The sequence below is a fragment of the Chanos chanos genome, chromosome 2, assembly GCF_902362185.1.
Source record: "Chanos chanos chromosome 2, fChaCha1.1, whole genome shotgun sequence".
In the NCBI taxonomy this organism is placed as follows: domain Eukaryota; kingdom Metazoa; phylum Chordata; class Actinopteri; order Gonorynchiformes; family Chanidae; genus Chanos; species Chanos chanos.
Genome location: NC_044496.1, coordinates 8,525,126 through 8,543,435, shown reverse-complemented (window position 1 = coordinate 8,543,435; position 18,310 = coordinate 8,525,126). Strand labels below are relative to the sequence as shown.

Here is an 18,310-nt window from a genome sequence, read left to right as displayed (position 1 = left end):
TGAACTGTGGGTAGAGTAAGAGAGAGCGAGTGAGCAAGCAAGTAATGAGTGAGTGTGAGCGTGAGAGAGAGAAAGAGAGAAACTGACACTATAACAAGTTCAATACTGGGTTTGGACTTTAAATATACCGTCATTGGTCTTTCGAAGTTTTCTTACTATCCCAATATTTTTCATTGATTTTACAACACATCTAATCCCTAAAACAAACTCATACAAACCAAAATCAAAAGCACCTTTATCTCCCCATATGTTGCTTTGACTGATGCTTGTGGGAACCACGTACTTGTACCTGAATAATCGTCGCATGGGTGAAATTTTAACTTGAACTGTACATTAATACAGTTTTTCACAGAAATACCAAAGAGTTGCTTGGGTCCAAATAAAAGGTTGGTGTAACAATCTAACTAAGCTCTTGCCTTAAGGTGCCACTTTTTTGCACATTAAAAAATCTTGGAATTCACCTGATCTCATACTACAAAATATTGTATGCTACATGTAAATAGTAAGCATTTTAAAGAGTGACAAAATCAGTAGGCTATTTAAACTATTACGCCCAAAAGCCGGCACAATAACACCCCGCACTGCTAAAATCATGAACACAGACTTCCTTGTACTCGTGTACGTACAGTCGGTCCACCTTATCTGCAGGATTGGCATCTGTGGTTTTGACCAACCGTGGTTCGAAAATATTAAAAAGAGAATCTAGAATATTCTGGAAAAAGAACATTTGAAATTCCTGCACGCATTTTAATTCTTTGTTTGTTACTGATCTTTTTCTTTTTCAGATGTTCCATTATATGTTAGTAATGTACTGTACATTTATGGATGTATGTTGGTGTACAGCATTACTGTACAGTAAATTGTATTCTTATGGTGGCATACAGTATGCTAGAATACTGTAGTCAGCATGGTTTAGGTGGGTTTTAGCAGTTCTTAGTACTACCAACAGGTGGGGTTTCAAGTTATGAACACGTATAGGGTAAAATTACATCATTTTATATAAGTGTTCTGAGCATCCATGGTGGGGTCCTGGAACCATATACCCATGGATAAGGCGGGTCGACTGCATTTCACCCTGGAAGTAATAAAAGTAATAAACAAAATTGTCTGCAGTAGCTGAGGAGGAGGTGGGTGGAGGAAATTGTTTCTCCTCCTCCATTGGTGCAGAGAATGGGTGAGACAAAAAAAAGAGAAAAGGCTGAAGGAGCAATTGAACCAGCAGAAGTTCTGAGACTGAGCAAAATTCATTTAAAAATTACTGTAACATGAAAAAGTAGAGACATTGAATGGTTGCAGGTCTATATATTTCTGTATGAAGAATATTTGAGGTGCTTAGTCTTCTACAGTTTCAGCATTTTAAACAAACAAATATATATATATATAGATATATATATGTCAGCTTTTAATTTACACCTAGAAAGCAGTGTATCCAAATATTTAAGGCTTTAACACAATAAGTTTGCATTTCTATGTCAATGTCATTTGATGCCTCACCACTGTAGATCAAATTCATTAGAGTAAAAGGTCCACACAGCAGGATGAAAAAATAAATTATAATTACAATCAATTTGTATTCAACATTCACCTAGTGATATAATCTCCTGCCAAAAGACAACAAATGTAATGAATGAGGGTTGAACAATAGGCTAAATTTAGAAAGCAGGCAATGCAATAATGAAAACATACATTGATTTGATGTGCTACCTCTGGCTGGCCCAATGTGGATGCAGGAGAAAACTCATATAAATAACAATAGTAATTTGAATGAACTGAGTGACCGAGTTAGTAGATACCTCAAACAGATAAACAGACTTCAGCACAATAATGTCCGCCAATAAAAAGGAGCATTTCCAACCCCCCCCCCCCCCCCCAACCCCCCACCAAAAGAAGAAGAAATCAATAATTTTACATAATATGTAGTTACAGGGTACATAGTCTCCCCACAATTTCTGACGTAAAGAAAACACTTCAAATCTGCGGAAAGTTGTAAATTCTCTGACAGACAGATTTTAGTTTTAAAAGACTACTCATTACCTAATTTTCATTTTTCATACAGACTGTATATTAGCATCACATCATCAGAAATCAAGGACATGATGGCAGTTATAAATTTCTATAGCCCCGCCCCCCACCCTCCCAAAAAAATGAATGGCAAAGGAGTTCTCTTAGAACAAACTGTTGTTTCTTTAAGACATCATTAAGACATCTGAAGGAGATCTACACACAGTTGGGTATCCAAAGACCAGCTGCTCTATCTGTTAGAGATGTTCTTAGTTGTGTATATCCAAAGTTAGCTCCAGTAGGTAATACTGGCACACCGACATTAAGGACTGAGAAGTCCCCCAGGCCATAACTGAGCCTCATTGGCTAATCAGACCTGTCTGTCTTGAAACAATTTCAGTTCATGCATAAATGTACAAGGGTAAGGGGGAAAAAAAAAAACAAAAAAACATCAGTCAGTTAAAATGTAATACAAATAAGAGCAACCATCCTAAGAACACATGTGGTCACATTTGTTAGAGATTTGCATTGATATAAATGCTGGCAAAAGCCAAAGCTCAGACTCTCCTCACTACACTGTTCCCTACTACCAATCCCTTCTTACTGTCCTACCGCAGCTGTGCAACAGTGTCTAACCTTACATCTACTGTTCTCCAAGCTCCGTTTGAGGTTTTCCGTTTCTACACGTTATACAGAGGTCCAGAGAGGGGAAGCCACGCATTAGTTAATATATTAACTAATCAGTTAGAAGCCCCCTGTTCATTGAACACATACAGAGAAAGGAGTTCTTTTTTTTTTTTTTTAAGTCTTATTTTTCTACTTTAGTCAAACAAAATAATCATTTCAACAAAGATTTGTGAACAAAAAAAAAAAACAAATAAAACAATGTAAATTACTAACTGACCATTACATGACTGGGACTGCATTAAATTTACCCAAAAGTCCATCTGAAATCACCAGTCAAACTATGAAAACAGTAAAGCGAAAATTGTTTGCAACAGTGGTTAAATCTAGTGGGAATGCGTAGGAACTGAAGAAAATAAAGAAAGTATTTTAAAGACATGGGAGTCATCATTAAAAACCGACAAGGAATATAAATGCAATGCGTATTTGAACAACCGAAAAATTCTGTGTTTAATCTCAAGTTAGGAAGACAAGGTTTGAACTTATTATCATCACATGTGAATGAACTGCTGTTGATATCATTTTAGCGGGACGGAGAGGTTACAGTGAACCGCAGCTGTTAAAGAGCTCAACTGCTATTCTATAGCTACAGTGCTCAGTTGGGTGCATGGCACTTCAATGTTAGCATGTGGTTAAATAGAACACAAATGTCCAAAATAAGAAAGAAAGAAAGAAAGAAAGAAAGAAAGAGAGTTGATGACAAGAGTCATTCTTTCAGGTGGCAATCTAGCAGCTGGTGAACAACAGAAAAGGCAATGAAGCTACCTTGTGATTTGGGGGGGGGGGGGTGATCAACCAAAAGGTAAATGACTAAGGAAAAGTGAGGGATAATGGGATAATCTCTGGTGTAATGACACTTATTTCTGAACAGGTCTCATAAATGTGAGGTGTCACGCCAAACAGTACTATAGGAGATCTTGTAAATTGAGCAGCACGTTGTTTACGTTGACGACAGTTCCGTCAATATCGCCAATCCCTGCGTGTGAACCACTGGGCTTCTGTTTGTGAGGTACTGACTTGAGCTTTGTCACATTTACGGAAACCTTGCCACTACGTTACCAGAGTAAAAATCAGTACTGTATTATGCATGGGCCTAAAAATATTTCTGCCTGCTTACTGTGCAAGTGTAATTTATCAGTGAGCTAATGAAAGCATAGGGGGTCTGAGTACAGGAGAGCACTTGAAAATGAACAGGCTCTCACAGCTGGGGTTGAGCGTTCCTTCATGGTGTTACTGCACCAATCAGGCAGCCCTTTGACAGGGGCTATCCAACCAGAGTTACTGTGAAGGAATGAGCAAAAAACACCATTGCCAAGACCTGCTCAAAGCTTTTGGTAATCAAGTAAAAACAACAGAGAAAATGAATTGCCAAACACCATCCATCTGCACGCAAGTCCCAGAGTTGCAACCTTGGAAACACAAGCCTGACTGCTGCGGTAAACCCTGATAGTGGATCGGAGCAGTCCCAAAGCACTAACGGGTTACAGTTCATATATACGTCACAGGGCATTAAACTTGCAGTATCCTGCAAAGGAAAAATACAAATGCATTGAAGAGGAAGATGAACAACCACACTTCCAAAGGGTTGTGTTGACAAGAGAAGAGAGTCTCTGCCTGAGAGACAGCATTAGGAAATGCCCCTGCCACATTACTGTCCTCAGAAGCCCAGAGTCACCCCCGGCCGCCGTGTCTCTTTCTGTCCACCGAAAAGAGAGGGGCTGGCAAGGGTCATTCATGCACGTCCCAAATTTCGGAAAGCAGCGGCGGCAGTTTCTTGTCCTGGAGGCGTAGGGCGAAGACCTGCTCAGAATGGACGCTGCTTAGAGTCCGGAGACTCACTAACTTCATCAGCATGCGAGGGAACATCAGGTGGTCCTGTACGTGAGGGGGACAAGACAGGCTATTAAATACATACACGCTTTTAACTGCCAGTAAGACATGCTCAGAGAGTTCAGAGAACGCAAGAGTGCTGGCATAATTCCAGAAAATTGTCACACACGCACACACTCCCGCGCAAACACACTTATCAAAGGCACACCTCCTTTACAACTTTTTACTACCAAGTCTCGTCCTCAATGGAATGAGACACACGTTTACCATCAGCAAGTGTCATTTACATAATCAAAGCTTAAAGTCACCAATACAAAGTATGCTTTTAAACAACGCTGGTTACAAGTGGTTACAAACCTGACGACAATTTCTACGTTTTTAGAACTTTCCAATATATGTAACATTTGTCCTGACAGTTTTGAGCTTTTCTACTCTTCCAATCCTTTTCCAGACCACTCAGTGCTCTGAATCCTAATAGTCATGTTCAACACCGTTTCATACACTTACGTTTGGTCTTTTTATTCTTATGTAGGAATGGAGCGCGTCCACATACGGCTGCTGCAGCCTCTCCACTAAGTCATGGTCCTGCACGTTTGGCCGGTCTGAGTGATGGGTGGACAAACATATCACACACATATCATCACAATGCAGAGAGTGAGCCATATTCATGCTAATGGTTTCAATGACAAATCACTGAAGTGTTTGAGAGTTTCAGTGGGTGTGTGCGTAGTCAACATGAAAATGTCAGTATGAATATGCGTTACACTGCCATTTCACATCACTACCGCTTCAAGTGTCGTTTTCCTGTGTGATGAATAAGGGCAGATTGCAGTATCAAAGCTTTTCTTCAGGGTAGTGCAACAAGTGTTAACTTTGATGTTTACTGTCAGAATGAGCAAAGACAGTGACCGAGGAATAAAGAAAAAAAAAAACACTCTCAAAAGCAACCAGAGCTCACATGCACGGATGTCTGTCACAACCTAACTGCAGTGAAGTCTATGTTTAAGTGCATGGCTCTTGTGTAACTAAAGATGACGTACAGAGCGTGTGGGTAAACAAGCCTTCGTTGCAGGGTTATACTGACCCGCAGAAAAGATGTTGATGGCAATGAGCAGTGCATACTCTGCTTCGTCCAACTGCAGGTCATTCATGCCCTTGGAAAACTCAAAGATGGGGTTGATGAACTCGAATTGCAGCCCTGTGGGAGAGCCAAGTAGAGCAGAGGTCAACCAGGGACAAAAAACAGCCCTAATCCCAGTTCTGAGCAAGGGCTTATGGGACAGCACATTCTTATTCAAACCAAGTACTAGCACACCTCATTGAACTCATTCATCTATCATACAGTCCTTGAATCAAGCTCTCGGTGAGTAGGTGACAGACTAGCACTGAGTTGTGCAGCCTGTGGGTTTCCACTCCCCCAATCTAAGAATGAAAAGACTGCTTTTTGTCAAAGGTCATTATGGGCCACTTTATACCTTCGATTACAGGGATAAGACTTAGATTGAAATTACTGCATTTGCATTATGGAAGTTATGGAACACTTTTAAAAATGTTTCATACAGCAGGTTCTCTCTGCCGTCACTTCACCATGTTCACACTTTCCACTGATTGACTGAGGCTGAAATATCAAAAAACAGGTTCTGTAACAGATCCACCAAGCTTAGTTATCTTTTTAGCAAATGAGCTAAAATAATGTTAGCAAAGACAGCAGAGACGCTTGTCCAGTATGCTGCTTTGAATATGACCGGCTTGAAGAAATGCTAGAAAAACATCTTTACTTTCTGCATTTTCCCACTACATTATCACAATCGGGCAGCGTGATCCCATGAGAATCGAGACATTTTCAGACTGAAACGTGTAAAATGCCATTCGGAAGCATGGTGATCCTTCACACAACTGCTAAAGATCAAAAACAAAGCCTTGCTGTCTCTGACTTGCTGTTCACACAGTTTTTCCCCCGCACTGTAAATGATGCACAGCACGTCTAACTGTCTCCACCCTCCAGAGACAGAGGCAACAAAGCCACTCAAACACAAACAAGCTTCTGTGTATATCCTATATACTATTCCCCTGTTCTACCTGCTTTGGCAAAGTCCTCTTTATTGTAGCTGAAGTCTTTGAGGAAAGTGATGCTCTCTATAGCAGGGTTGTAACGCCGTGAGCTCTCCAGCAGCATGATCTGAGGAAGACAACAGCAAACAACAAAAATAAATAAATACATAAACATCAGATGCAATGCGCAGAGAATTTGAAGCGCAAAAACCACAAAACAACAGCCCATATTTTAATTGTGATCCGAGCATTAGAGATACCCATAGATGACACATATAGAGGGACACTGTGTGCTTTGAGAGAGAGAGAGAGAGAGAGAGTGTGTGAGAGTGAGTTTGAGTGAGGAATGAAGTGAGGTGAAGACAGTACTATGAGCTAAAAATGTCACAACAATGATTTGTTATTTAGTCACAACTTGTATGTCCATGCATGATATCCAGTGAAGTATAAAAACTATTTCACTACAGAGCAAGACAGCCTCATTTTGGTCTAGCATATGCTGTGACACTGACCGCCACAAGGGGGCAGCAAATCATGAGTGCAGCACTGCTATTCAGCCATTATCACATAACAGAAATGACAACACGTGGATAATTGCTGAGACCATGACATTGTTTGAGATGACCTACTGACCTCGATGGTGGACGTTTTGAGTAAGGCAATCTGGTCTTCGCGGGTGAGCTCCAGGAACCCCGGCAGCTGTTTGGCGAAATCCACAATCTCTTGCACTGACATGATGGCCAGTTCAGTGAAATGAGCAAAACGCTGCTGCCTCACCTCTCTGTTCAGCGCGTCCTGACTCTGAGGCCATGGCTGAGAACAACAGCACAAACAATCATTTCTCTCAGTCAGTCAGTTAGTCGTATATTTAACACAGTGATTCTCACACACAAAAACACTGGCAGAACATGTTTTTTTTTGAGGTGAAAACTAAAAGTACTTTACACTCAATACACAGACACTCTAAATACAGTCAGATTTCAACAGGCTCCTTTTCTGATCCTCTTTCACCAAAAGCTTTAAAACTGCATTACGCTTGCAGATATTTCCTAAAACCAGGCTCCTAAAAAAGCACAATGAAATTGTACGCGGTTTTCCTAGGACTCCAGTCAAACCAAGACCACTTTTGCATATTTCATCCATCTGTCTAAGGTTACCACAAACAGAGATAGTATTGTCTTTTTTAACTTAACAACAGGTGCGCTGCACCAGGAATATGAGGTTACAGCAGTTATCTGTGTCTCTTTGCCAGCATAACTGCCTGTATGTCACAGTGACCCACAAAACCGGTTGTTATATTTGCACTCAACTCACAGTGACTTTGAGTCGGTCAATGAAGGAGCGTTTGTTGCACTGTTTCTGCATGGCAACCAACTTCTCAATCATTTCCTGCTGTTCGGGAGCCAGCGGCGGCACCTCGGGAGCCGGGCTCGGCGTGGCCACCGCAGAGTTACGGGCGGTCTCCTCCTCGTGCTGTTTTTTCATCTTTTTCAGTCGGATCTGCTCCTCGGACAGCACGCCTGGAGAGAAAGAGAGAGATGGTATCACATTCAGAGGCTCAAGAGAAATAACCTAGAAACTGAGCTCCAGAGTACGGGTTACCACATAAACCTGATATTGTGGTCTGACAGAAAAACAGGTTGAGAAACATAGAAGACAATGTATGTAGAGTAAGGTGCTAAAAACGATGCACTGCGTTGTTAAAAACTATGCTTTGAACGCAACTTCATAAAAGAAAGAATGAGTGAGTGAAATAGCAACATGAGTAAAAAGAGTGAAGGAATGAACAAATGAAAAAAATGAATGAATGAATGAATGGATAGATGGATAGATGGATGGATGGATGGATGGATGGATGGGTGTACAGATGAAAATGAAGCATTAACAGATGAATACTCACATTGTTCGAGCATGCCTGCCTCCCTGCATTTGCGCAGTCGACATTGCTGACACTTGCGACGCATGTACATGTCCATCTCGCAGCGGCCGCTGTTCTTGCAGGTGTACTGCGCGCCCTTGATAACGCTGCGACGGAAGAAGCCTTTGCAACCCTCGCAGCTCAGTACATTGTAGTGGAAACCTGAGGCCTTGTCCCCACAGACACTACACACTTCATTACCCAGCATCTTAGGAGCAGGGCCTTTCTTTCTCTTCACCGGTTGACCCTCTGTATTATCACACACATTCACATATTCAATATTTATCAAAATGGTAATTTAGAGTTTAACAATAATTTCACAATTTAACAATAGTTCACTAATTTAAACATGGGCATTCCCATTGCCCGTCCCATCACACATTATCATCTCTGTATATTCCCTATACAGTGACAATCTACTAGATGGCATTGGTTGCAGTAAGTTTTTTTTTTTTTTAATTTCAAATTAATTAATTTAATTTTAATTGAGTGGAAAGCTCCATGGGTAGGTTTTTCAAGGCTTTTCACCCTATCTTCCGTTGAATTAGCTAGGATTCGGAATGAGAATGAAAAGATGTGAGCAAGGGACTAATGTTTTATTATTACTAGATGGATAAAAAGTCTTTGAAATAATGTGGAGCTCCCACACGGAGTTGTATTTGTATTCAGTCTGTCTGGATTTACAGCACGTCTGGAACTGGCTTTTTCTCCACTGCACAAACCAGATTATTTTTTTCACTAACGAGGAGGGACTGAAAAAAAAAAAAAAAAACACACCACCGACCATCTGGGCCAACTGCACACTCAGTTTGTTCTCTTGTGGCTGTCTGTCTGCTTGTTCATGTGGACTGATAATTGATTTGTCAAAGGCATCGTTTCCTGTGCTGCTGGTTTGGGTTTGTGGGATTTGTCTGTCTGGCAGTTAAAATACCTGTGAAAAAAAACCCTCACTAAACTGTCACATCACAATGTCCTTAAACAGTGTCTTAGCCTGTTAGCGTTGTTTGTGTAATGTATGGATGAGGTAACAGTGACTCAGAGGGCAGGACACAACACTTATGATTAAACATCTGAAATTGCATTTCATAACAGCACAGTGAGCTCCTGCTAGTACACAAGCCCGGGTCCATCATGTAATTTACACGTGTTATAGAATTTATCGACATTAACTATAAACTGATTGTGTTGAAAGGTGCAATTGATTGTTAGGTGTACTTTAAACATATACCTATTTAAAGTGATGAAAAAGCAAATATCTTAGGGTAAATGCATAATAAATATAGACAAATAGTGGAGCAGTTTACTGATCCCAGAGGGGAACTGTGTAAAAACACACCAAAAATCTAAAATCGAATCTAAGAAAAGTTTTTTTTTTCTAAATCAAACGCCTCTGTACAAAATCCACAAACCACAAAACAGGTTTTGAGCCGTTCCGCAGATAAATACTCAGAGAATATCAATGCGACCTCATGTCAAGGCATGTGAATTAAATGTAAAATAGCATTTGGTTTTCAAGACATGAGCACTGGAACCAGTAGAGCCAGTTTCATTTTAGGGACAGCCCTCTTTGTTATTCAACAATTAAACACAACTGGGCTCAAATCTGCATCACAGGTTTGAGCAAGGCACACTTTTCCTGATGCTATGACTCTCTAGTGAGACAAATAAGTCGGTAATGTCCAATCTAAAAGACTGAGGCTAAGTGTGGCTACGGTGCCTCTAAATAACAGTCATGTAAAAATGTCAGTTGCTTTTAATCTGCTCGCTGTTAATCTTCCCATTATTAATCTGCTTGTTACTAAGCTTCACATTATGTCATTCAATCATGTTGCTGTTTGATTAAAAGAGTTTACTTTGCTGACATATTAGACTTTTTATTGTGAAAATATCTTTTAAAAAACCCTTTCACCTAATAAATTAATAAACCCTAAATTATAAATGCTCTTCGAGTCACAGTTCCATTGAGTTCTCGATTGTTTTCGATTACAATATGACCCAAATAAAGCTAAAATTTCAGGTTTTTATCTCTTACACACGCACACACACACTGTACCTGTATTGGGTGTTGGGTTTTCCCCCACAGTGTCCAGTTTGATGTCACTGGGTTCCATTGGCAGTGAGTCATTTAAATCACTCTGTGAGATTCTGAATGGAGCCGGCTGACTGAGGGATGATGGGATTTCATGTTTCACATCCACAACAGAGCTCTCCTCAGCAGCGAGACCATGGTCTAGAGCTCCATCAAACACCTTAATCTCCCCTAAAACAGACACACACACAAACACATTAATGTAATAAACTTCACTGATAACATGCTCACATATCATTGCCCTGGACTACAGGGTGAAATATCTTAGGCTCTCATGAAGCATGCATGAATTCAGCACACTGCTATCAATATGTGTACACTACAGCTCACACACAGAGACACTTCACAGCACAGTCCAAAAGTCCTGACAAAAAAAAAAAAAAATACATTCACTTGATTAATCAGTATCAGTACACCATACCACTCCTTTTAGTAGAGACCTGTGCACACTCACAGTCACTTGCTAGTTAGGCAAGTCAGAGTCAGACAAAGACACACTAAAATGCTTGAAGATGGTTGAAGGCGGAGGCTCTTACCATGACTAACATCATTGATATCAGTCGCAGAAAGGGTGGACATCTTCTACACAGCAGCTTATCATAACGAAATGACACAGCACCTAAACAACAAAAAACACAGTTATACAATTCTCCTTATAGCTCCTCGACCAATGTATGTAACAAAACATAATTGCTACATAATGCTACGCCCCTATAAAATTCTTCATTCTCAACCTCCCAAGCTGCAATACGCAAAATCATTTCAGGGTCCAACATATTTCGGCTCTGAACATTCTTCATAAAAGACACTACGTATATTCATCATAAAAATGTTTTACAGACTTTCAGTGTACTGAGGATGAAAATCACCTCAATTTGCTTGGTGAGTCATTTTATAGCTGATAAGGACAGATCTGAAGTTCAACATACGACAGTAACATTTCCCAAAAAAGAAAAAAAAAGTGAAAGAAGACATTGCAAAGTCACTAGTTTAAGACTGTGGGAACACATTTTACAGAATCTCACACACACTGAAAACCTAAACGTGGCAGCAGTTTCTTAGTCAACTTGGCTTATTCTTAAAATATCCTGTGGAAATTTTAGGAAGTGAAATCTTTACTAAAATTTAGTTCAATGAGTTTCGCTGTGTCATGTAGTGTTTCTAATTTTAACTGCAGGTTATCTACAAAGTTTCCTTGGTTGGTATTGAAGCTTTTAAGAAAAGTTACTTAAACAATGGTTTAAATCAGTAACGTATTAAGTACTTAAAGTGAATTTTCCTTATGTATAACACTACGCAGTAAAATTCAAACATTTTGAGTGATTTAGCGTTTTGAACAGAATATACGTTATACTGAAATAGAGAACAGGCATTTCCATTCTCACTCTCATTTTAAGGTCATTTTTTAAAAACATTTTGGTTATAATGTTGTGTTATATATTTTATCCTGACTTGTGTAACTTTGTCCAATAGAACAAAGATTTGTTTGTAAGGAGTCCTTCCATACGAAATAATCAATCAGTTTAAGCACCCTCGATAATTTCAGAGAACACACTACACATTCCATGAGTCAGAGCAAACATTAACCATTACTTCTCTGCAGATCCACATGGAAGAGTACATTCATTTGAACAGAAAGTATAGAAGGAAGATTCAAATGAAAAGAGTAAGGGACAAAAAAAAAAAAATCTAATTGAATCAATTGTCATTATACTGTCTAAGATTTTTGAGGACAGCTATCCTTAGTTTTAATGTTTATGACTTGAAAGAGGATTAAAAAAAGCATATGAAATAGTGACACATACATATCAGCGCATAATATTACAGATAATGATAAGATTGCAGAGGGTGTGAAACCAAGGGAAATTCTAGGGTACAGAGATAATTACACTAAAAGGTAACAATGCTTTGTCAACACCTTGTATACATCTCTTTCTGTCTTCATTTAAATCACGCTCAATTATTAAGATGTGTATAAACACACACACACACACACATATATATACATATCAGGGTTTCTGCTAGGACTTTTTTTTGCCAGTCCGGTGTTTGGAGAGAATTTATTTTACCGGACAAATCTGAAACTTACCGGTCACGTTTCAATAACAGTCTATGTTACAAACAAATATAACATACAAATCAGTTTGACTGTTTAATGAACAATAACGATTAAGCAAAATGAACAATAACGACTGACCAATACCTCAACAATAGCCACTAAAATGTAGGCTATAACGAAACTTCTGCGACCTGTAACACCTGTAGCCTGTTTTAAAAAAAGGCTAGGCCTACATGGTATCAAATGTAGCCTATAGGCTACCAGGTAACATTTTATTTTCTTCCTTTTTTTTCATTGCGGCAAAGTCCTCTGCTGCCGACTTCAGATCAAACTTGTCCAATGTGTCTTTGCAGATTGCACTGTCCTGTTTAGGGTAGCCTTCGTTATAGCTATGTTTTGTATGAGCATTATTACCAGACATTTTGACCAACAAGTTTTAAATTTATAGTTTTTTCTTTAATCAATTTTACAAGGGAAAAACCCGTAATTACTGGCTAACGGAAACTCTGAAATATATACACACACACACACATATATATATACATATTAGTCTACAACTGTGTAGAAACACAACGCGAGTCTGATACAATGAGTGAGAAATACTGCCACTAACTCAAGAAAATAAAAAACCATTTACAACGCCCCCCCCCCCAACTGCATATCATATTTGCAAGGTGAAAGACTGGGCCACAGCAAAGGATCAATTTGGGGGGCTTTGTGAACAGACTGGGCATGACTACTACAGTATGTCACAAAGGTAACAAGTCTACTTTACAGTCTGACATTAGTTAAGGCAGAACATATGTGGTAGTCCTGAGGTCCATATATACTGCAGCTATTCTGCTAGGATTATTAGTTAGACTTACACAGGTTTACGAGGGGTTGTTTCAATTAGCAGTTATAAAGAAAAAAAACAGACTTAGGTGAATTATATCTGTCATTGGATATATTGTCAGATAAGCTTCACTTTTCAGGTCTGGGTTAAGAGACTTTATAAAAGAGTTACATATCAATAGGAAAATGATATCTTAAATTGGCCTACTAACTGTAGATGTGTGAATATCATAAGGTAAGGCATCCCTTGCATTAAGTTTTTAAGTGGCCAGAGACTAGGTATTAGGTACAAGTGTGGTGCCAAGGCGAAGTAAGACATTGTTTAAGATGGAAGGAACCTGTCTGGTTGCAAAAGAAACAGGGCGGTATTTACTGTCTGCCATGGCAGTCAGACACAACAGACAGATCCGATTCATTTATTGCGGACTGTGATAACAACTCAGCACATGCAGTCAGTCATAAAATGTTACACAATAAAAGCAACGGGCTTTTAGGAGTTTTAAACTTACACACTCAAGAACTGAGCATTGGTTGAGAGGTGACTCTGGGACAATGACCATACCACAGTCTCAAAACTATGCTACACTCCGAAACACAGCCGGTCCAAACTTTGTTTTGGTTCCAGATTTGTAAATATAGCAGAGTTGCATCTGCTACATTCATCAAACGAAAATGAAAATACAGCATTGATAATCACCATTATGATACCTTAAAAAACACACATTCATTAAGGAAGTTCTGAAGTCACTGTGTGTGTGTGTGTGCGTGTGCGCGTGAGTCATTTATGTATGAGGCTAACACATACCTCTTAAATAACCCTTTGCTATTGCCTGTCCATCCTGCGTAGTGTGTTGCTAGCAGGTCATAGTGTCTTGTTTCTCTCCAGCACTCTAGAAACAGTCATAGGAAAAGCCAATCCTGAGAGCCTGGACTGACTCACTGTCACAGACAGACAGAGAAACAAGGAGGAAAGCAAGAGAGAGAGAGAGAAAGGGGAACAGATATGGATAAAGAGATAGAGAGCTCTCTGTCTTTCAGGATTTTATGGCTCGAGAGCTGAAGCGGAGCCCTGTGGGAGGTTGAGTAAAACAGAGGACGAGGGAGTGAACAAGAGAAAGAAAGACGGGGGTGGGGGGGGGGGGCAAAATACATGAGGTTACTATCGGTCGTTCACATGGTGGTGAAATCCCCGCTGGGCCCTGAGTTGAAGACTCACCCTGCGTGAATATCTATTAAAACCTCTCCTAAAAAAAAAAATACCCTGACTATGAACAGACATTAAAACCAACTCACAGCTACATGGCTTCAAAATGCACACAAAGAATCACATATGAGCACACATGACCTATAGATACCAACACTCAAAATAACTGTACCGATCCCAATAAAAATACTGTGCCCTTCTAAATCTGTATTAATCTCTATCATCCTAATCCCTGATCCAGTGACATTCTTAAATTTGCCCACCAAACATAAATTGTGCTGTGAAACCAACTGTCTCTTTTGACTGGAATGCAATGGGAAGACTGAGTCTGGACTGGTCATAGTGGTTACAGTGAACTGTCCCATCGGCCCAAGCTCTGCACTGCATCAACCACATGGTACCTCATGTACCCGTCAGTTGGCCAATCACAGGCCAAAGTCCAAGTTGTTACTGTCAGAAGCTACGCAGAACACCTCGTGAAAGAGGTGCTCTGTGTAGAGCGCAGACAGAAGGGGGGAAAAAAAGAAATAACATTTCTCCCTTAACTTAAAATTGGGAAATGTTCTCAACTCTCTACTTTTCGAAGAATTTGTAGGCCTAGCGTATACATGATATGGTCCCTTCGTACGATGCTACATACCAAAGTGTTGACCATTACCCTCAAATCTACGAATTCTGTATAAATATAGGAATTATTTCTCATCGTCTTCCTCTTAATGCTCCCATCAAGAAGTGTGAAGAAATAACCAACTTCCGCTGAACCCACTATGAATAAGAGCCAATACCGATGTGACTTGCAGTAACCTTATGGCCACGCTCTTTCCAAGTCCAATGTTCCGCACAACGCATCAGTCTGCTGTTACCTTTGTCCAGAGTTTGACAGACTTTCATCAAAAGACAGGTCACCAAAAGTCAAACAATGTGGCTGTGTAAAACTAATGTAATGAGCCTCTTCATTGACCAGCAAAGGCTTGGTATTACTAAATATAAGTGTATTTGTTCAATATTTTAAATGATTGGCACACTGAGATGTGCTTTTTGTCACTGACATCAGCCAAGCCAAAGTGTACGCCCAGAGAAGAGAAACTGTGCTTGAAGTCAGTGTTTGGGGAAGTGGTGAGTGTTTTTTTTTTTTTTTCCGCTGTTCTGCACCCCCTTCCTACACCTCCCTGTTTCACAGGAATGAAAGGGAAGTAATTTTTTTTTTTCTTTTTTACAAAACATTGGCTTTTCCTTAATATTGCAAGGAACATGTGATGTACTGCTTATAATACCATTTGGTCACATGTAGCTGAATTCATAATAGTTTAGTCTCAGTACCTAAGTGGAATGGATACCAAAATGACTGTGCATTTACTGGAACAATGTACACACTTTGCGCTAAAAAAAAGACAAAACTCATGATTTTAACTACTCTTGCATCTAAACTTCACTTGTCACCACAAACCACAGAAATCTCCAGTGTACTGAAAACTCTACAAATCAGATCCAGTGCTACTTAGTAGTTGTGTACAGTGGCAAGAACAGGATACTAACGGACTGGAAGTTGCGTTGTAATTCGCTTTAAGGGGACGTGACTAGGACAACAGACCAATAACTGACCAATAATCTTTGCATTTTTCTCAGTATTATATAACATAGGAAACGTGACAAATGTATATGTAAGCTGACTCAAGACAATGCCATTTACTTTGACTTGAGTGGAAAGCTGCCAAAACAACTGTTTTAATTGCAGAACAATACATGCCATATTAACTGTATGAAGTACAGTTATCCGAGTTATTAATTGCCAAATGTCTTCAGTTAACGTGGCTAATTACGCAAAGAGTGTGGATTATACTTTAGATAGGCAAACCTAAATGACAGAAAGCGTACAAGTAATTTAAGAAAAATAGTTGGTGAGAAACTTGGTTTACCTGGATTCGCCTGAGACAATAGTTTCAGGCACGGCTTACTACAAAATGCTTGCCATAAAGGCCGTTTACAAACCTCCTTGCAATATGCGGCGATGTTCCAGACATGGTAGCTAACTTCAGACAACTTGCAGCATGCAGACCAACTTTAGAACGATAATCAGTAGGCTCGATTCATGTGTAGCTGAATCTATCTGTTTTATTGCATATGTTTCGAAACAATAAACATATTTCACGTTCTGTGACATTTTGCCTTGCGTAACTAAAACAAGATATCATTTGCTCAATAAATGTTCTAGAGCGCCTTTCACTAGCTTGTTCTATAGGTTACATTGTAATATAAACACGGCCAATCTCGTTTGTTAATCTAACTAATTTTTAAGGGTGGATCATTGCTAAATCTGTATTATACACTTTATAATCAGAGTAAATATGTTGAACAGGACAGCTGGTCAATAAAATTGCACTAACTTCATCTAAATGTACAAATTAATCAAAGGGCCGACAAAAGTTCTTTCACTACGACGTTCTTACTGTTTACTGAGCTACTGAAGTTAGCTAAAGTAACCTAGCGTTAGCACAGTAAGGATAACATCACATTAGTGGGCGTTCAGCAGTTAAAATACCATGCACTGTCTAGCTACAACTAACTAGGGTGTGTTAACTAATCTAACTGAATAACTCTACTAGCTAACTATGCCAGCAATACGTTCCTGTGCGGTAAAATGCATTATTTCATCTTGAGAAAAGCTATCTGTTTAGCATTTCTCTTTAATCCAGTTTTAGCGGATCCACAGGAGTACACTGTTCATGAGATGTATATTTCACTATTTTCCCTTACGGAAAAATACCCTGACTTGTACTTTTACTTTGACAATTATGTGACTGTCAAAGACCCGGTTAACTTATCTACCTAATAGTACTCTATAAGCTATCCTATGCTAGCCAGTTCAGCTGATAGCAGTGACGTTTGTTCAAGTCGAACCAAACAGAAGTAATTCTCTTCTCGCATTCCTGGAAAATTTCGAGCACTTTATTAAATACTCTACTTGAACAAATTTCAGCCACGTTGACTGAGTACACTAGGCCATAAATAAAGCTGAGCTATTCTTGTAAATGATAGTTACCTGTCTTTATGATAGCTAAGCAGGATCTTTCATCAGTCGAAGCGACTACGACACTGTATTCCAATCATGTGATTCAGGCAGGAAACCGGGGTACAATGACGACCCTATTGTAATAGTTATATATTTCTCAAATACGGTCCTCATATAATGAGCAACTGCAAAAAAGTCAAAACTATATGTTGTCACTCCATAACCATTGGCTAAAAGGCTTAAACTGTTTAGCTAGCTGCGTGACTAGCGACAAGCTTTTTTTTGCCCTCCCACTTTGCTTTGACACGTTAATTTGAGAGCTGGAAATCTGCGCAAGACATCTGATCAGTAGCAAGTGTGGTTACTCCTGTCACGTTGTACATTACCTGAAGATTGTATGTTTCACGCAACACCTGTAGTATGGGAGCGAGCCCACAGCAGTATTGACCGATATGAAGGCCGCCTGCTATTTGGACACTGCCTTCATATTTTACTGTATTTTTGCATTAGAAAGAGAATAAAAAAAAATATACGATAAAACGGCACATCGAGAGCACGTCAACACAGTGTACAGTCAAAGCTGATTAATCACAGGCAGTGACGTAATAACAAAGATGGCGGCGCACATT

General features: G+C 39.5%; 1 protein-coding gene across 1 annotated transcript; it reads right to left on the bottom strand.

Moving 5' to 3' along the window:
• Window positions 1–3,466: 3,466 nt before the first annotated feature.
• Window positions 3,467–17,938, bottom strand: nr1h3 (nuclear receptor subfamily 1, group H, member 3). The gene is made up of 11 exons (XM_030793633.1): window positions 17,712–17,938; window positions 14,273–14,536; window positions 11,111–11,193; window positions 10,539–10,745; window positions 8,468–8,734; window positions 7,882–8,087; window positions 7,201–7,380; window positions 6,595–6,694; window positions 5,600–5,713; window positions 5,023–5,117; window positions 3,467–4,560 (listed from the first exon to the last, which is right to left on the bottom strand). The coding sequence occupies exons 3-11, from the start codon at window positions 11,151–11,153 to the stop codon at window positions 4,414–4,416; spliced, it is 1,359 nt and encodes a 452-aa protein (XP_030649493.1). The 5' UTR covers window positions 11,154–11,193; window positions 14,273–14,536; window positions 17,712–17,938; the 3' UTR covers window positions 3,467–4,413.
• Window positions 17,939–18,310: the final 372 nt, after the last annotated feature.